General features: G+C 59.4%; 6 protein-coding genes across 6 annotated transcripts; 2 read left to right on the top strand and 4 right to left on the bottom strand.

Moving 5' to 3' along the window:
* The first annotated feature begins 90 nt into the window (after nt 1-90).
* On the top strand, nt 91-3,446 carry B0I36DRAFT_319413 (uncharacterized protein). Its single transcript, XM_046153409.1, has 6 exons — nt 91-358; nt 419-1,115; nt 1,185-1,709; nt 1,767-1,905; nt 1,965-2,044; nt 2,106-3,446. Exons 1-6 carry the CDS (start codon nt 295-297, stop codon nt 3,397-3,399), a joined length of 2,799 nt encoding a protein of 932 aa, XP_046016034.1. The 5' UTR covers nt 91-294; the 3' UTR covers nt 3,400-3,446.
* A 454-nt stretch (nt 3,447-3,900) lies between these two features.
* Nucleotides 3,901-5,456, bottom strand: B0I36DRAFT_98087 (uncharacterized protein). Its single transcript, XM_046163687.1, has 4 exons — nt 5,025-5,456; nt 4,893-4,942; nt 4,355-4,797; nt 3,901-4,172 (listed from the first exon to the last, which is right to left on the bottom strand). Coding segments are annotated over exons 1-4 (675 nt in total). The 5' UTR covers nt 5,026-5,456; the 3' UTR covers nt 3,901-3,991.
* A 530-nt stretch (nt 5,457-5,986) lies between these two features.
* Nucleotides 5,987-7,810, bottom strand: B0I36DRAFT_361250 (glycoside hydrolase family 13 protein; the record flags this gene model as incomplete). Its single annotated transcript, XM_046158456.1, has 1 exon — nt 5,987-7,810. One exon carries the CDS (start codon nt 7,808-7,810, stop codon nt 5,987-5,989), a length of 1,824 nt encoding a protein of 607 aa, XP_046016032.1.
* Nucleotides 7,811-8,713: 903 nt separating this feature from the next.
* On the top strand, nt 8,714-11,271 carry B0I36DRAFT_319407 (uncharacterized protein). The gene is made up of 4 exons (XM_046153408.1): nt 8,714-9,710; nt 9,776-10,019; nt 10,101-10,373; nt 10,457-11,271. The coding sequence occupies exons 1-4, from the start codon at nt 9,182-9,184 to the stop codon at nt 11,169-11,171; spliced, it is 1,761 nt and encodes a 586-aa protein (XP_046016031.1). The 5' UTR covers nt 8,714-9,181; the 3' UTR covers nt 11,172-11,271.
* Nucleotides 11,272-13,294, bottom strand: B0I36DRAFT_382547 (uncharacterized protein). Its single transcript, XM_046160920.1, has 3 exons — nt 12,811-13,294; nt 11,819-12,693; nt 11,272-11,624 (listed from the first exon to the last, which is right to left on the bottom strand). The coding sequence occupies exons 1-3, from the start codon at nt 13,052-13,054 to the stop codon at nt 11,364-11,366; spliced, it is 1,380 nt and encodes a 459-aa protein (XP_046016030.1). The 5' UTR covers nt 13,055-13,294; the 3' UTR covers nt 11,272-11,363.
* Nucleotides 13,295-15,646: 2,352 nt separating this feature from the next.
* On the bottom strand, nt 15,647-17,615 carry B0I36DRAFT_361247 (Alpha/Beta hydrolase protein; the record flags this gene model as incomplete). Its single annotated transcript, XM_046158455.1, has 5 exons — nt 15,647-15,709; nt 15,774-16,729; nt 16,808-17,027; nt 17,091-17,259; nt 17,395-17,615. The coding sequence occupies 5 exons, from the start codon at nt 17,613-17,615 to the stop codon at nt 15,647-15,649; spliced, it is 1,629 nt and encodes a 542-aa protein (XP_046016029.1).
* Between the last annotated feature and the right edge of the window lie 116 nt (nt 17,616-17,731).

Raw genomic sequence — 17,731 nt, 5'->3', positions numbered from 1 at the left:
TGGGCCGGGCTGGCGCCGACACGGGCAACCGCCGCCCGCATGCAGGCGGCTGCAAAGGCAGGTGCATTGCAAGGCAGGTGCATTGCATCCATCTGATCCTCCTCCAGCTCCGACCGGGCGGCTCCGCATTTCCAGGGTCCAGTCCTCCACCCCAACGCAACACAGACGGGCATCTCTCCTCCGTCATTGTCCACTCCGCATCTCCCTTCCCTGCCTGCCGGCTGCGCACTGCCGCCTCCTCGCTACTGGCTGCTGTTGCCTCTCTCTCTCTCTCGATGCTCCGGCCACCACGCCATGGCCGACTCTGGCGTGCAGTCCTCCGCCCCGGACGTCAAGGATGAAGAACGCCTTGCCTCTTGTGAGTCTCCGGAACCGGCTGCATCGACGTGTTCGACCGCCCACGACTGACCCGGCACAGGCTTCAACTGCAAGCGCTCCAAGCTCAAGTGTGTCCGCCCCAACGGCAGCGGCACCTGCACGCGCTGCCACCAGCGCGGCGTCCACTGCACCGCCCCCGCCTACCATGTCGGCCGCCACAAGGGCGTCAAGAACAAGCACACCGGCCTCGAGAAGGCCGTCCTGCAGATAGAGCAGGCCCTCAAGCGCGCCGCCCGCGGCGGCGAGCAGATCCAGGACCCCGAGCAGGCCAACGAGCTGCGGTACCTGCTCGACAAGAGCCGCGACTTCCTCCATGCCGACGGGACCACCGCTGCTGCTCGCCAGTCCCCAAAGTCGTACGATGCGCTCGCCGCTTCGCAGAGGACATCGTCCACGCCCAGGACTGTCTCTTCTGACGAGGTCTCGCCTGCGCAGGCCAGCGTCCATAGCGACGTCAAGGAGCAGAGTGTTGACGAGGAGCAGCTGAACCTCGACGATGCGGAAAACCCTCTCCAGCTCCTGGCTCGGACCTCGGAGCTGCTCTCGACGATCGCGCCGCGCTTACCTGGCTCTGCGCTCAGCTCTCTCCACACGCGCTTTGCGGGGCGATCCGCTGGGGACGGCCATCTCCAGACATTCTTTGGTGGCTTCAATGGGCGTCTGGATGTTGGGGATGACCTGGACCCTATCGAGCTTGGCCTCGTGACGTTGGCTGAGGCCGAAGCCTTGTTTTCCTAGTAAGATTGTCCTGGGACATGCACTGAATGTCCGCCAAGCTAGTTGACATATACTGACCCTCGGCACAGCTTCTTCGACAAGCTTGCCCACACACGCTGGGGAATTGATCCGGTAATACACACAGTCGACTTTGTCAGGCGGCGATCTGCCTATCTCCTTACGTCCATAGCTGCAGCTTCAGCCATGTTTCTCCCGTCGATGGAGGCGCTCTACAAGCGACTATCAAACCACCGGCGGCATCTTGCCGGACTCATCATGTCCCGGCGCTTCAAGTCTGTAGAAATCATCCTGGCCTTCATGGTGAACGTCCCTTGGCTCTCTGCCGGCGAGCACTGGGCGGACGACGAGACGTCGACGTACATGTCCATGGCGCTCACAATCGCCCTGGATCTCTCCATCAACAAGATCATCCTCCCCGTGACGGCAGAGCCGAACTCGCCGCGGGGCACAGTCGCCTCCTCGGAGTGCATATCGGCCAAGCGGGCGCTTGCCGTAGATGGTTTCGCCCATGTAGATCCAAACTCGCTGATGGGCCAGAGGTTACTACGTCGGCGAGAGAGAGTCTGGCTCTCCCTCTTTGTCCTGGAGCGAGGGTAATTGCCATCTGTCAGTATTTGCTTGACTCGCAGAGTGCTAACACCAGTGGCCAGGGTCTGCCTTGCACGAGGTCGGCAATATGTCCTGCCAATGTCGCCGCTTATCGAGTCCTGTGATCAGTGGCACCTGTCCGACCTCGCGGACCGGTGGGACGGCTCCATCGTGTCCGTTGCTGTCTTGAGACGAGACTTGGTAAGTTGCCCTTGGGGAGACTCTGCTCGGCGCCATATGTGCTCATCATCTCGTTTTAGGCAAATCTCATCGCCAAGGTTCGAGGTATTTGCGACAGCTATGCGGAAGGGACCATCCCGGAATCGTCAATAGTGGATAAGTACGTGTCTTACCTCATCCCATCCCATTCAGCTGGGACCTCTAGGCTTACCCTGCTCCAGATTGAAATCCGAGATCACCCAGTTCTTCGACAGGTGGTATCACACCTGGCCCCTCCAAATCGGCGATCGAGAGCAACTGGCACTGCCGCCGTACGTCGAGATCCTCGCATCCCACACCCGGCTGTCCATGTACAGCAGCGTCATCAACCACACCAGCGCCCCGGCGTGCGCGCGGCACTACTTCCGCGCCGCGGGCCTCTCCTCGGCCCTGAACGTGCTGCGCGTCGCGGTCCAGGGCGAAGGCCAACTCCGCTCCATGCCCAACAACACGGCCATCATGATCTCCTTTGCCGCCTGCTTTGCGCTGCGCGTCAGCACGGTCGCCGACGGCCAGCAAGGAGGAGCAGCGGGGGCAGGGGGGGGAGGCGCCAGCGCGCTGGCGCCCAGTATCCGGACCCTGATCCTCGAGACGGTCGAGGTGCTCGACAGGATAGGATCAACCCCGGTACAGCGCAAGGGCTTGTCGTGCCTGTTTGCAGGACAGCTGAGGCAGATCCTGAAGCTGGCGGCCTCCGGGTCGGCGTCGTCGTCGTCGTCATTGGCACCGACGAATGCGAAGCGGTTGCCAGCGCCGCCGTCCGTGATGAGCGATGGTCAACACCACCACCAGCAGCGCCGGCAGACCATTGATGCCGCTGCTGCTGCCAGTCATGGCGGCGGTAGCAACGGCAGCCTTGAGTACGCCGGTCGTGCTGCTGACAACTCTGGCGGTTCGTTTGCGGACTACAACAATAACAATGGCAACGGCAATACCGGGTCGAGATCAATGAGCATGTCAAACGGGTCGTCGTCAGCTCAGAGGCACCAATACTCAACAACAAACCAGCAGCAGCAACAACGACAACAACAGCAACTATCGCCGCACCAACAACATGCGAGCCACATCCAACAACACCACCACCAGCAGCAAATAGGACACCTCGACCACAACTCCTCCACCACCAATAACAACAATAATAAAACCAACGGCCCCATCACGCCTACAGCAGGGGGAGGAGGCATGCTCCCCCCACCACAACCCTCTTCCTCCTCGACCTCCTCTCAACATCATCATCAACACCTGCAACACCCGCAAAACCAGCAGCACCAGCACCAGCATCAGCAGTCAGACTACATGCTCTTCTCGACCATGTCCACCCTGGACCAGCTCGACGACGCCATCATCAACAACGTCGACATCTCGGGCGCGCTGCTCGGCGTCGGCGCCGACGGCAGCGCCTGGGACGACCTGCAGTTCCACGGGAGCGGGACGGACCTCGACTGGATGGACTGGTCGACTTTTGCGCCTGCGTAAGAAAAAACCCGCGAAAGGGGGGGAAGGAAAGGAAAGGAAAGGAAAGGAAAGGAAAGGAAAGGACGGAAGGAATGGAAGGAAGGAAAGGAAGGCCCCATCCGTACCTCTCTGCCCTATCCGTCCGTCACTTTTGTGTGCGATCACTCTTGCGGCGTATCCTGAATGATGAGCGGCCCCGTCATTTTTTTTTGTGCGTGAGCCGAGGGGTTGACAAAAGCAAAGGGTGGCACGAGGGGGCTTGGCTTGCGAATTGTGTGGTTTAGTAACATCCGTATCGGCGTATTTGTCCGGGATGCGACCAGTTTGCAGAGCATAAAAATGACTGGGGATGATCCCACTTGATCCCGACTGCTGTCTTCAAAGACCACATTGTTATTCGGTTTACCTCGTTCTGCATGGGGTTTCTTCATCAATCACATTCCATCACATATCAATGGCGCCCACAAGGGTGTTTTCTTCAATTTTTTTCTTCTTTGATGTGTTTGGTTTGCCGCTTTGTATGGAGATGGATTACCGTTACCCGTACAACGAACTCCTGCGCCATTCCCGCGTCATTGAACCAAGAAAAATTCGAAACCAGAATAAAACCGCGTTAATGAACAAGAGAGGTGTGATTTCGTAGTCGTGGCTGTGAGCCGTAGCGATAAGCGTGGTAAAGCCTCCACGGGGCCCAGTCGCCGGGGCCCCGTGCGGCCCCCTCAACGCGTCTTTTCGCAGAGTTTGGTGCACTGGTCGAGCTCGGGAAATGCCTAATTTCTCGACTGCTTCTTGCCCTTGTAGAGGTACCTGCGGATGCATGGTGTTAGCACAGGGCACAGCAACGGCGCCGATTAGGGGAAACGAGGCATGGCACTTTGCGCTGCGATGGACGCCAGACACTCAAATAATGATGCTGGAGAGCTGGGGATCTTCAAGACCAGTGCACCCCGATGAAGCGAGAAAAAGAGTGACTTACCCTCCGAGCACGCCCTCAAAGGCTGCGACGCCAGCAACGATGCCCAGGCCGACAGCCACGCTCTTGCCAGTGAGGCGGCCGCGCTCGTAGAGGCCGTAAGCCTTGTAGCCGAGGTAGGAACCGAGGCCGATGACGGCGGCTAGGTTGGACACGACGATGGCGGTGCTGGCGTCCTCGCTGAGGTCGCCGAACCACTTGGTGAGGAAGTCATCTGCCTTGCGGGCCTTTTTCGCGGCCTTCTTCTTGGCGAGGTCGGCCTCGGCGCGGGCCTTGGCGGCGGCCTCCTCCATCTCGATGCGGGCCTGCTGCGTCTCCGTCTTGATGTCCTGCTCGTTGAAGTCTGAAGGGACTGTGCGGACCGAGGGCGTGTCCACATCGACGAGCGAGGCCGTGCTGCTGGCGGACTCGTTGGGGATGATCTGGGGGGGCTGGGGGGCGGCCGCCTGGTGGTAGTGGGGTTAGCTAGCGCAAACAAGAGTCTTTGGATGCTGAAGGAGTTTCTGAAGGGACTGGTGGGGGAGCAGACGATTGAACATACCTCCTCGGGGGTCTGCTTGGGGCCAGAAGCGGCGACGTCGGCGTAAGACACTGTCGGGAAAGGGTCAGCTTGTGAAAGCGACATGGGATGGCAAGCAGCGGGCCGTGGGACAGTGGGACACGCAGCACTCACTTGTGACGAAGTGGTTAGGTTTTGTGAGATGAGGGGTTTGGTAGAGCGTGTGTGTGAGAGGCTGTCGCGGACGTCTGGGTGCAGGCGGGGGGTATCTTTGTAGGATGGGGTATCACGGAAGTCGTAGAGGTTGAAGATGAAGAGACTTGTGAGGAGGAGAAACGGACGATGTCACGATGCGAGCACGGGGAAATAAGTTTGACGGGCGGGCGGATGGGAAAGCAGGGAATCCTCGCGGGCCAGGGTAGGGTGGAGGAAAAGCTGCGGGACACTGGCTGGGCTGGGCTGGTCTGCAGCGGGATGCAGTGTGCAGCTAAGTGGTGTGTTGTGGTTGTGTGTGTGTGGTGTGGTGTGCCTTGGGCAGGCACCGCTTCACGACACAACAATGACGTCTGCGGCTCCTGTAGGCCGAATTATGACTCTACGGGGGCCCATGCCGCATGCGAACACATGCAAGCCGGCCAGGGCCCTTCCATCCACGCAGTGCCGTTCTTTAGTCCTAAGACAGCGTTCATCTCTCTGACCTCAACTATATCGCAGATTGCCCTCGCTTGACTCGCCCCTTGCTCTCTCTCTCTCTCTCTCTCTCTCTCTCTCTCTGTTCCCGGATGCACCAGAGATCTTCCTGCCTGAAGAATCCTCTTTGTGGCTACAGGTGTGTGCTGGCAGAGCAGAGGCGGTGACGTAGCAGCTCCACAGCGGGCGTGGCCGACACGCCCGCAGTGGGGGCAGTGGCCCAAGCTCCTGCCAGCAACAGTCCACGTTCCTTCCTCGTCCTGTGCCTGTGCCTGACCATCACGCCCCGTCAAGTCAAGTCCCCTGCAAAACCTTGTTGGCCAAGTGTGCTGACCACGTCTCGCATTTCTGCTGACATGCTGAATTAGTTGGCTCTGTGTATTTGCCATGGTTTTATTTGACATGTCCATCCAACCCCTTCTTCTCTTCTGCGCTTCTGCGACAGCTCATACCGCAAAGTTGGTGTAGATCCGCCCCTCCCACGGCTTCAGTCTCGCCTCTCTGCCCTGCGTCGGCCTCGCCTTGCTCCCTGCCTGGTCCGCCGTGCTCAGCACCAATGTCGCCGTCGTCTGCTCAGACGCACACCCAAGTGCCTCGCACACATCAGGACAGTCGTGTTCCTCTCGTGAAAAGTTGAGCACCACGACCGCTCTTCTCCGCTGGCTGGCCCCCTCCTTGACGTATGCAAAGATGGCCTTGTCATCTGCTGCCAGCAGCCGGAATGTGCCAAACACGAGAACATCGCGCAGCTGCTTGCGAAGCCGGAGCACCCGCTTGTAGAAGCTGAGCACCGACTCTGGATCGTCCCGCTGCCGCCGGGCATTGATGTCCCGATACTCATCGTGCACTCGCATCCAGGGCCTCGCTCCCTCCTGTGAGAACCCCGCGTTCGGCCCGTCGTCCCACTGAAACGGGATCCTCGAGTGGTCCCTCGCCAGGATGCGCAGCCCATGCATCGTCTTGTCAATCTCGTCTTGTCGCCCCGACCGCTTGGCCTCGGCGTAGAAGTTGAGGCTCTCAATGTCCTTGTACTCGTCGATGCCCCACGACACAGGCATATTGGTCATGCCAATCTCCTGGCCTTGATACAAAAAGAGCGACCCCGTCAGCGTCGCCTGCCACGAGGCCAGCGTCTTCGCACTAGCTGCCCACAGGTCTCGTGTCGAGCAGTCACCAAAGCGGCTCACGGCCCGCCCATTGTCGTGATTCTCGCAAAACACTGTCGTCCAGGCATCAGTCCCCTCAATGAATCTCTGCCACTTGTCCACAAGCCCCTTGAGCGTCGGCAGCTCAAACGGTACATAGTGATACTTGGGACCAAACATGCCGCCTGTTCCCAGCCGTATCATGCTGAACTCAAACACCATGTCAAGCTCCTTGGCCGCGGCAGACACATAGGGCACCACCTGGCTCGGGTGCGGAGTATTGGACAGCTCGCCAACCGATATCGCCCCGAACGGAGCCAACGCCTTCTCCTGGAGCTCGCTTATGAACTCGTGGATCCGCGGGCCGTTGCACCACATCTCAGGTGCCGGCTGATGAGGCGAGGTCGGATCTGTGACTGGTGCATCTACATATTCTGTGCGTTTCGAGTACTTGTTGACTGTGTCGATGCGGAACCCGTCGACCCCGCGGCGCAACCAGAACCGCATCGTGTCCTCGTATATGGCCTCGCGACACTCTTCAGACTCCCAGTTGAGGTCCGGCTGGTCAGAGGCATATAGGTGCAAGTAGTACTCCTGGGTGTGCTCGTCCCACGTCCAGGTTGGCCCGGCAAAGTAGCTGCGCCAATTGGTGGGGGGCATCCGCCGGCCGTCGGCATCGTAGCGCGCCGGTCGCCAGATGTACCAGTCTCTCTTTGGGTTTGTCTTGCTGGACCGCGACTCCTTGAACCACTCGTGCTCGATCGAGGTGTGGTTGACGACGAGGTCCAGAATCAGCTTCATGCCACGGTCGTGGCAGGCCTTGACAAGGGTGTCGACATCCTGGATCGAACCATATGGCGCGTAGATTTTCTGGTAGTCGGAAACATCATAGCCCATGTCGCTCTGGGGACTGTCGAAGACCGGAGAGAGCCAAACGACATCGACGCCCAACTCGTGCAGGTAGTCAACCTCTGATATGAGGCCCGGAATGTCGCCCCAGCCATCGCCGTTGGAGTCCTTGAAGCTTGCCGGGTAGACCTGGTAGAACGTCGCCTCCTTCCACCACGGCTCCTTGCCGTACCATCCATTTGGATGCTCATGCAGCTCATCGACGACAGAGCCCATGATTGCGTCTGAAGGGCGGGAATGGTTGCGCCCTGTGAAATTCTGTCGATAGGTGAAGGCGAGGATGAGAAGGACGAAGAGACCAACTTCCTGATCGATGGGCCGAGGAGCGCGCAATGAGAGAGCGCGGTGGCCGTCTTTTCAGGGAGGAGTTGGGCAGGAACCAACAGGCGTGCAGAGGCGTTGGCCACGGACCGGTCGCATTGCCGGACCGATAGATGGAGGAGAACGTTGCATCACCTGCCTGTCCTGAGCGGCGCGTGTGCGGAGGCGGGCTCGGATAGGAAGCAGAATCGCTCGAGTTGATCGGGGCCCGGCAGTGAGGGGACGCCGGGCCAATCGAGACAGCTAGACCCCGACAGTGGAGAGGGAGAGCGGAGAGGAAGCGCCGCCGCCGGACGTCGGAGCCAACGCCTCTCAGGGTTGTCAGGAGGGGCACGTACAGTACAGTACGTGCTGTATCTGTTGTTTGCTCGCCTGCACCACGTCAACGCCATTTGGAGCGAGTGGGTGGCTGAACCCCGACATCAACTCCGCCCTCGTCGGACAGAGACGCCTCGAGGAAAACTCCGCCTTCATCTCCAGCTTTGGGTGCACGGCCTGCGCCCCCGCAGGATTGTAGCAAACTCGGCAACGGGGAGCAAACATTTGTTTTGCGTGCAGGCGGAGGGCGGAGGGAGATGAGGAGAATGGGGAGGCGACAAGATCTTTTCGGCCAATGCCTGGACCCAAACTCCGCCGTCTGCTCCACCAGCCAGCAGGCCGGGAAAGGGAGGCTCGCCCCCGACCCAGGCCTCTGGGCTTCTGCTCCCCCGCAAGACTCTGCAACAGGGACCGCCTTTCCAGGCACTTCCCCAAACTCGCCTGCAGCTGATCCCTGCTTCCCCGACTTTTTCTCCTCTCTCGTCATCTTTGCTCGCTTCTCAGCCCGAGCTTTGCTGTGGCAGGCAGGCAGGCAGTCCAGTCCCCGTGGCGCGACAAGCCATCCCATTGACAATCAACCACCGACCGGCGGACGCGTAGTCGTCTTCGTCCCACAGGCCAATGTCTCCGTAGTCACGCCTCTTCCCACACGTCCCGTGGACAGCCGGTGTCTTGGAGGATAAATATCCAGGCCTGTCCGCACGTTGTCAGCACCTTGAGGTTGGGCTGGCAGCGAAGCCCATCTGGACCAATCAGCCTGCCATCACTGCCGAACAACTGTCAGCAACTGGGTCGATCTTGTCCTTCTCCTTTTCCTCATTCCCTTCCGCAGCTGTCGTCTCAAGGCTGGCTTGCCTTCCCCCTTCTCCTCCTCCCATCATCTCATCCCTCTTGCACTACCTCGTCCCCCGACCTTGGCGTGGCCCTGTGTAACCATCGCAACTCGCCATGGCTCACAACAGCCAGCACCCCTTGGGCAATGGCCGCCCCGACGATATCGAGCCCGAGTCAGGCGCCACTTCCCCTACGGCAGCACCCGTTGACCTGCACGACAAGGGCCTGATAGCCGAGGCCAAGAACGCCGCCGACTCGGAGCAGTCAATGAGCCTGTTGCAGGCCGTCAAGCTGTACCCGCGTGCCATTGGCTGGTCGATGCTCCTCTCCTCGACGCTCATCATGGAAGGGTACGACCTCGCCCTCCTGGGCAACCTGTACGCCTCGCCCGCCTTCAACCAAAAGTACGGCGTCTTCAACGCCAGCAAGAACAAGTTCGAGGTCCCTGCCAGCTGGCAGTCTGCGCTGTCCAACGGCGCCCGCGCGGGCGAGATCCTGGGCCTGATTCTCGCCGGCTGGACGGCGGACCGGTACGGCAACCGGATGACGGTCATCATCTTCTTGGTGTTGATGATCTTGTTCATCTTTGTGCTCTTCTTTGCGCCTAATGTTGAGGTTCTGGTCGTCGGGGAGGTTCTCTGTGGTAAGTGTCCGTTTACTGATGTCACGATGACCCCAGTTGCTGATTCTTCGTCCTTCCACCAACAGGTATCCCGTGGGGAGCGTTCCAGAGTGTCACGCCTGCCTACGCCTCCGAGGTGGCTCCCGTCGTCTTGAGGCCATACCTGACAACGTTCATCAACATGTGCTGGGTCATTGGTCAGTTCTTCGCCGCCGCTGTCAACAAGGGCTCAACGGCGACGCGGTCTGACGAGTGGGCGTACCGGATCCCCTTTGCCGTGCAGTGGGTGTGGCCGGTGCCAATTCTCGTTGGCGTCTTCTTTGCTCCCGAGTACGTATTTGTCCATTGACTACTTTGATAAAACCCACTTTTTCGAAGACGTGCAATGGCTGACCTTGTGCTCCTTGGCAGATCTCCCTGGTGGTTTGTTCGCCACGGCCGGCGCGACGAGGCCAAGGCGTCGCTCCTGCGGCTGACGTCGCCCAACGACCCGACCTTCAACGCCGACGAGACGATTGCCATGATTGAGCACACAAACGAGCTAGAGCGGCAAGCCAAGTCGGGCGTGTCGTACCGCGACTGCTTCCGGGGCGTCGACCTGCGCCGCACAGAGATTGTCGTGGGCATCTGGCTCGTTCAGACGCTCGGCGGGCAGAACCTGATGGGCTACTTTGCGTATTTCCTGTAAGTCCCCCTTCGACTGCGCATCTGCATGATAACATTATCCTGTCCACTCTTTTTTACTAATAACATTCACCATCAAACAGCACCCAAGCCGGCATGGACCCCTCGAATTCCTTCTCCCTCTCGATGGCGCAGTACGCGCTGGGCATGATCGGCACCGCGGGATCCTGGTTCCTAATGGCCCGCGTCGGCCGCCGCAAGATCCACTTCTTCGGCCTCACCTCGCAGCTCCTGATCCTCATCATCGTCGGCAGCCTGGGGTTCAGCAGCACCAACAGCTCCGTGTGGGCCATCGGCGCCATGCTCATCCTCTTCACCTTTGTGTACGACTTCACCGTCGGGCCCGTGACGTACTCGCTCGTCTCGGAGCTCTCGTCGACGCGGCTCAAGGCCAAGACCATCGTGCTCGCGCGCGCGGCCTACAACGCGAGCAACATCTTTGTCAACGTCATGACGAACTACCAGCTCTCGTCGGGGGCCTGGAACTGGGGCGCCAAGACGGCCTTCTTCTGGGCCGGGACCGCGCTGTGCTCGGCGGTCTGGGTGTTCTTCCGGGTGCCCGAGCCCAAGGGCAGGACGTACGCGCAGCTGGATGTGTTGTTTGAGAAGGGGGTCGGGGCGAGGAAGTTTGCCAGCACTGTCATTGATCCGTTTGAGCTGCACGGAAGAGGAGGAGGGCGTGACAGCGGCAGCAGCAGCGGCGGCGGCCGCAAGAAGATGGGCGAGACGATGGCGGCGGAGGAATACGAGCAGGAGGAGGAGAGGAGGGTGGAGGTTGTGCAGCAGGAGAAGGCGTGATTTGCATTATATGTATATGAGCAGCCATCAGAGAGTTTCACAAAACACTACAGAGCAGGAGGCGGTTCCAACAACGTTAAAAAAAGGATATCACCTCTGACTGGGAAAGTGACAGTGCCTGCGGCCCATACCCCGCCCCTCTCCCTTCTCTCATTCCCCGGTCTTTTGCTCAACTCTCAAAATCCCTTTCCATCAACTCAGCTCATGAAACTGGCCCCGATGATGTTCCTGCCGACCATACACGCCCACCGCGTCGCCTCCGGCCTCGGAAGCCACCGCCGGAGGGGGAGCAGGAGGAGGAGGAGCCCAAGGCGAGCCAGCGCCAGTAGCAGCCTCGTCGGGTCTATAGGGCGAGGGCACCTCGTGGACGCTGGTGTAGGGCGCGACTGAGACGGTTCCCGGGTCTGTTGTGCCCGTGGGTGATGCTTCGAGCTCCTTGTGGTATGGCGTGGGCTGTGTTTCAAAGAAAAGGGAGAAAGAAACATGATCATGTTAGCTAGCTGCCGCTTACACTATAGAAAAAGACGAGACGAGATGACACAACACGGAACGAGACGAGGACGAGACGACCTGTTTGGACAACCCGGAGCTTCGTGGTCGTATGTAGTAGAGTGGTTGCCGAGCTGCGGAGAATTTCAAAGACGTACCTTGTTCTGCGCACCGAGCTCGTTCGCCGCCCCCCAGCCACCAACGCCGCCGCCGGGATGGTGCTCAACCACGGCGGACATTTCCGGGTGCTGCGGATGCTGCCACTGCTGCTGCTGCCATTGCTGCGGAGGCGGCTGCGGGCCTCCTCCACCACCGGGGTGCTGACCATACGCAGACGGCGCATTATGGCCGCCGTTGTCGATGTTGTTGTTGTTGTTACCATTTCTCTTCTTGTCCCTGCGCCGGACGAGCCACACGGCCAACCCGACGAGCGCGAGGACGGCCACGCCGCCGACTACACCGCCTGCTATGGCGCCCGTGTTGGTGGACGAGGAGCCGTTGTTGACTGGTGCCGGCGTGGGCGTGGGCGATGGCGTCACGGTGACGAGGTTCGTGTCAGGAGTGGAGGAAACGGCCGGCGTCGTCGTCGGAGTCGTCGGAGTCGAAGTCGGGCCGCGGGAGGAGGACGTCGAGACACTACTTGCTGTTGTCGACGTCTGGCCCGCCGCCCCCGTGGCGTTGAAGTCGGCCGCGTAGGACGACGTGCTGAAGAACCGGCCGAGCTGGCCAAAGTACGTGGTGCTCGCCGTGACAAAGGTCCTGTCGCCCGACGTCGCGCAGAAAAAGTCGTGCACGCCGTTGCCAAAGTCGACGCTGCCGCAGAGCGTGCTCGCGCCGCCGGTGCACTTGACCGTCTCCGTGTCGCTCTGGCACGCCGCGCCGCAGCGCGTGCTCAGCCCGGCGCCCCCGTTGACGCAGTCCGCCTTGATCCCGCAGACGCCGCTGCTGCAGCAACCCAGGCGGCCAAAGGGCGGCGACGAGGTCGTGATGATGGCGCATGAGTATGCCGAGTTGCCGCACATCCAGGGGTTGTCTGTGCGTTGTAGGAGGGCCACACGTCGTCAGCGGCGGTCATGAGTCTTTTGCATGGTTGCGGACAGAAGGTTGTCTGTCCCGAGGGCGAAGAAGAAGAGGAAGAGGAAAAACCCACCATTCTCTCCGTTGAGGAAGCCACAGGTATTGTCTGGTGCAACAAGCGCTGTCCAGTACGAGTCCCGTCTGAGCAGCTCTGGTGCCACGCTCGGCCCCGGCGTGATCTGAGCATCGGGTGGCAGGCCCGCGGTACGGCGTGGCACATTGGTCTGCCGTGCGAACAATGCGCCGAGGTCAAACCCTTGAGCAGAGGTGGCATAGGCCACGACTGTCGGCAGCAGAAATCTCGAGGGGAACATCATTGCATTACTTGGTTCCTGGTGGAGTTGAGCCAGCGGGAAGAAAGTTGGAAATTTTCAAAGCAGCCAAGACGACGTGTAGACATGTCGCCTCAGATCTAATACCCGCCGGCAAAGCCCATCCGTGGTCTGCATCGTCCGTGTGTGTGGCGCTGACCACACAAGAAGGGAGATCTCGCGGGGACCCTGGATGCGCAGACTATACAAAGCTTGCCTCAGCCCGTTGGGGTCCATGTCCGACAGATTGCATGCAGCCACGAAAGCTTGGCTTGGATCTACGGCCAGGGACTCAGCGACATACATTGCCTCATTGGCCCATTAGCGAGTGTCTCTGTGCCCGGCCAGCCCTCCCTTGCTTCCGTGGTGTCAGTACAGCTGTACCGATGGCTTGAGGAGGGCCAGTATCTGAATTCAGGCGCGCCTAGACCAGTCCCAGTTGAGGCTCTGGTGGCTTCGTGGTGCCGTGCATCCCGCCTTGGCTGATGGTCCGGGTAGAAATCAGCCTTTGGTGAAGCTTTAGCAAAGCTTCTGCTGACACTAAACTGCTCCTCGCGGGCTTTCATGCCGTTAACTCGTGCGGCCATCAACCCGGGTGCTGGCGATAGTCGCTGTGTAACTGGTTGAGATCCTGATTCGGGACAAGCGCTATAGCCCGAGTCCCTATGTCTATAACGACTTAAAGAGATGCACTACCGTATGCATGTAGGACAGTGAATATGAGCCACCAAGAACTTAGACTTTCCAGGTGATATCGAGCTGCGCACCACATTGCTCTGCGGTTCTCTCGCTCCATAAACTTAGCTGCGCATCTGAACACATAAAGACAGCTAGAGAAACCCAGGAGCTGTTTACTCTGTTTCCATGGTTCGAAGTGATCTCTGCCACCGAACACCAAGGCCAGAAACAAAAAGCAAAGTATGGTTCAATGGTCGTGGTTCAGACCCCAATATTCAAGGTAGAATGAAAGCCTGTGTTCGAGTCTCGACGCTTCTCTAGAGCGAATAGGTGTGTGTGCATATGCACCACGACACCACCGCTACCGTAGTGTAGATAGTGTAGGGGGCATTAGTGCCGCGTTGGCCAGAGTCGTCGTCGTCGTCTTGATTTTCGATGGAGTGCGGCAGGCCAGCTGAACGCCTTGGGGGCGCTTGTGGCGTTTTGGGGCGTGCCTTGGCTTTGCGATTCGGGGTACGGAGTAATAAACAAGCTTTCGCCGAGCCTGGGCCTAACGCCTACCCGCCCTACCTTTTTTCAGCTCGTGAGCAACTTATGGCCCATCCAACTCTGGAGCCTTGCATTAATAGGGAATAGTGCTGGTTCGAAGCTGCGCTGGCTGTCCATGTGGGATGTCTTGGCCTAATTCGCAGGAGTGTCGCCGTCAGGGGATGTCAGACTCGTCGGACTCGCTCGTGGTCGGATAACACGGCTGTCTGGTTGTCTATGGGTTGCGGCAAGTAGTATGCCTACCATGGCTAGTGCGGGTGGTTACATCTGGCCGCCTGGGCGACGCACCTATGGCCCTGCAGCTAGTGGGCAGGTGTTTTGCGATGGACCTGCGCAATCAGTGCTCCTACCCGAACTGACTGAGGGAACGCTACAGAGAAGCTGGATCTACGGCATATACGCGCCTTCGCGGGGATGCCTATGGACAGAAAACTTGCAGGCCACCTGTCAATGCCTTCCTTGGCTATCGAGCTTGTCTCGAATGATATAGTGGCTTTACCAACTTGCTGAGCATCTGAGCCTCTACAAATAATTGATCATGTTATGCAACGAGGACAACCCGATATGCAGTGCGACGAATGCCAGTTCTCAATACTGTAACAGTTTCCACTATTCCAGGTCAGGGTCTAAGGAGCCCTCACAGCCCTCGTGGGACCGGGAGGGCAATGAGATAGCAAATGGTCTTTATCTTTGGTTCTTGTCAAACGTGCATCCCTAGCCGGGGTAGCAGAAGCGTGACACGCGAGCTACCATATCCAATCAGCATGTGAGCTAGAATCCTTCGCCACACGTGCGGCGTGAAGGGTTCTCTAGAGGCACAGCCAAAGCTAGCATTCTTGCAGAGGCAGAGGCACCGTTCTTAGTGCATGGAGTAGTCGCCACATCTGTTCATGGTATCATCCAAAAAGGTTTAAAAGCAGAAAAACGGTAGGCTAGCTAGACCAGTAGCCGCGGCCGTCTATGCGGCGAATGCAGACCGGCACTTCAGTGCATCCCACGGAACGGTTGGCACGACAGATGGCCGAATCATAAATTTCCAGGGCAATCCCCCCGTACATGCCTTATCAGGCAAGCACGTTGGACTTTAGGACGAAGGAAGGCTGAGCATATGTCTGTGTATTATTATGTCTATGCTTTGATCTATCGTTATAATTACTTCTATGGCCAAAGCGCGCCGCTGCACCACAACTGGGGGACCACGTGAGTGAACCATTCGCTGCACCCAGCTGCAGATGTCTAATCAGGGCTATATACAGAGTTTGCGGCGCGCTTTGCCCTCGGAATTGGTGAGCATGGTGTCAGTCGGAAGAGCTGCCGACATGAGCCAAAGGGCCTATCCCGATACCATCTGCTTTGCTGGTAAGAGAGCGCTCAAGGCAGCAGGCTCTTGATGCTCTGGACGACGGGGTATTTGGGGAAGTTGGGAGCATAGACCTGTGTTGAGCATGTTAGCTTTGAGGCGTTTATATAGTCAAGAGAAGTGCGGAACAAGACTTACGCTCTGGCAGCGAGCGTTGAACTCCTGCCTGGTAGCAGGGATCCTAGTGAGCTCATCGCCGGGGACACCGAGCTTGACGAGCGGGCCGGTCTTGGTGGTGGTGACGGGGGCCCAACCGGGGCCGGCGGCCGGGTTCTTGATCCACTGGACGAACCAGCCAAAGATGGCATCGGCGAGGGCCTGCTCCTCGGCAGTGACACCCGAGAGGGACGAGAAGCACTCGTTGCCGCCGTGGAAGAAGGGGACCTCAGTGCCGTGGGTCGGGGCGGTGCCGGGGGGGCCGCCGACAACGTTGTCGTAGGCGCCGAAGAAGCGGTAGACCCAGGTGGGCTGCTTCTGGACGCGCAGGTCGAGCAGGTAGTCGACGGGGCAGTTGAAGCGGGCGTCGCCGTACTGGGCACCCGAGCGGGCGGGGTCCGAGTTGCCGAACTCGGAGGGGGGGTACGCGGCAATGAGGTCGGCGTCGGGGATGTGCTGCGAGTCGGCGTCAAAGGTGTTGATCCAGGACGAGAAGTTGCTGTTCTCGAAGCCGTAGACGAGGCTGAAGATGGTGCCCTCGCCGTTGGAGGTGCCGGTGAGAAGAGGCACCTGCGAGGCGTACTTGCCCTGGGCGAAGCGAGCCGGGTAGTTGGAGAAGCGCGTGACGTCGTCGATGGTGGGCGTGAACCACGTGTTGGACGTCGAGTTGAAGAATGACGTCTCCATCTTGAGGAAGTCGACGTTGCGCATGCACTCGAGCTGACCGCCGGCCGCGAACGACGGGCAGCCGACCTCGGCGGCGACGGCGTCCATGGCCTCGTTGCGAGGGGCGTAGGCAGGGCCCGACTCGGCGTTGGCGCTCATCTGCACGGCGCCCTTGAGGAAAGTCGACGGGTGGTTCCACAGGTAGTGGTCGACCTGCACAGAGCCGGACGAGTGCCCGCCAAAGACAATGTGGTTAGGGTCGCCGCCAAAGGCTGGGTGGAAACAGTCTTGTCAGTCTTGTCTCCCAGGCACATTAAAATCAAGTCGCGGTGGAATAGTCCGAGACCTACCAGCAATGTTGTCGTGGACCCAATCCAGGGCCTGGTTAACATCGAGGATGCCAAAGTTCTGCGAAGGGCCCAGAGCACCAGAGTTGGGATACGCCCAGATGGACTCTCTGGTGTTGAAGTTGACGTAGATGACGCCATTCCTGGCAAAGTTGCTGCCCTGGATCTGGGGGTTGCTGTTGGAGCCAGTGACCATAGCACCGCCATACATGTAGACAAACACCTGTCCCGGGGGTCAGTCATACAGTCCCGACGCGTTAACAATTTTTGCTGGGGTTGGACTCACGGGCAGGTTCTTGGCACCAGCAGGGGCCCAGATGTTGAGGTTCAGGCAGTTCTCATCCTGTCTGGTAAAGGTCGGGTCCCGGATGGCCTGGGGGCATGTAGGGCCGTAGGAAGTGGCATCGAACGTGACACCAGGAGCAGCCTTGGGAACGGGCTGCGGCGCCTTCCAGCTGTGGAGGGTGGAAGCGGGTTAGCTGTCAAGCTAAAGCAAAGGAAGAAACCCTATCGCGAGTGGCAGCTGAAGGGGCACAGCGCTGCCACTCTCTACCGACTGGCAGGTGTTCTGGAAAGCATAGACGACGTACCGGTTCTGGCCACCTGTAGTGGCAGCAAAGGGGATGCCAAGGAAGACGGAATTGCCGCTGTCATCTGCAAAGCCCCGGACGGGACCCTGAGGCAGGTTGACGGTATTCGCTGGGCAGCAGGCCGGTTTGGGGCTCCCTCTGGGAGGAGGCGGGGGACCCGGGGGAGCTGCAGCTGCCAGTGACAGCAGGGCAGCCACCAGGCTGAGACGGAGGGCTTGCATGTTGTTGTTTGATCAACAAAGCCACGCGGTGGGGGTCAGTGGAGGGCGGTGTTCGACGAACAACGGCACGATGTCGCTACGCAAGCGAGATGGAAGGAAGACCCGAGGGGATGGGC

The sequence above is a fragment of the Microdochium trichocladiopsis genome (assembly GCF_020744255.1).
Source record: "Microdochium trichocladiopsis strain MPI-CAGE-CH-0230 chromosome Unknown B0I36scaffold_3, whole genome shotgun sequence".
Classification (NCBI taxonomy): Eukaryota; Fungi; Ascomycota; class Sordariomycetes; order Xylariales; family Microdochiaceae; genus Microdochium; species Microdochium trichocladiopsis.
The sequence above is the reverse complement of the archived record's forward strand: the minus strand, read 5'-3'. Positions and strand labels throughout refer to the sequence as shown.

Excerpts from the sequence above, each read along its gene's own strand:
- B0I36DRAFT_319413 (XM_046153409.1), top strand. The coding sequence starts at position 295 with ATGGCCGACTCTGGCGTGCAGTCCTCCGCCCCGGACGTCAAGGATGAA. Across the intron at positions 1,116-1,184 it reads GCCGAAGCCTTGTTTTCCTA|CTTCTTCGACAAGCTTGCCC; the intron begins GTAAGATTGTCC and ends CCCTCGGCACAG. Across the intron at positions 1,710-1,766 it reads CTCTTTGTCCTGGAGCGAGG|GGTCTGCCTTGCACGAGGTC; the intron begins GTAATTGCCATC and ends ACCAGTGGCCAG.
- B0I36DRAFT_98087 (XM_046163687.1), bottom strand. Across the intron at positions 4,798-4,892 it reads CCAAGCAGACCCCCGAGGAG|GCGGCCGCCCCCCAGCCCCC; the intron begins GTATGTTCAATC and ends CACTACCACCAG. Across the intron at positions 4,173-4,354 it reads TTTGAGGGCGTGCTCGGAGG|GGCAAGAAGCAGTCGAGAAA; the intron begins GTAAGTCACTCT and ends TACCTCTACAAG.
- B0I36DRAFT_319407 (XM_046153408.1), top strand. The coding sequence starts at position 9,182 with ATGGCTCACAACAGCCAGCACCCCTTGGGCAATGGCCGCCCCGACGAT. Across the intron at positions 10,020-10,100 it reads GGCGTCTTCTTTGCTCCCGA|ATCTCCCTGGTGGTTTGTTC; the intron begins GTACGTATTTGT and ends GCTCCTTGGCAG. Across the intron at positions 10,374-10,456 it reads GGCTACTTTGCGTATTTCCT|CACCCAAGCCGGCATGGACC; the intron begins GTAAGTCCCCCT and ends ACCATCAAACAG.
- B0I36DRAFT_382547 (XM_046160920.1), bottom strand. The coding sequence starts at position 13,054 with ATGATGTTCCCCTCGAGATTTCTGCTGCCGACAGTCGTGGCCTATGCC. Across the intron at positions 12,694-12,810 it reads CTTCCTCAACGGAGAGAATG|ACAACCCCTGGATGTGCGGC; the intron begins GTGGGTTTTTCC and ends TACAACGCACAG. Across the intron at positions 11,625-11,818 it reads AGCTCGGTGCGCAGAACAAG|CCCACGCCATACCACAAGGA; the intron begins GTACGTCTTTGA and ends TTTGAAACACAG.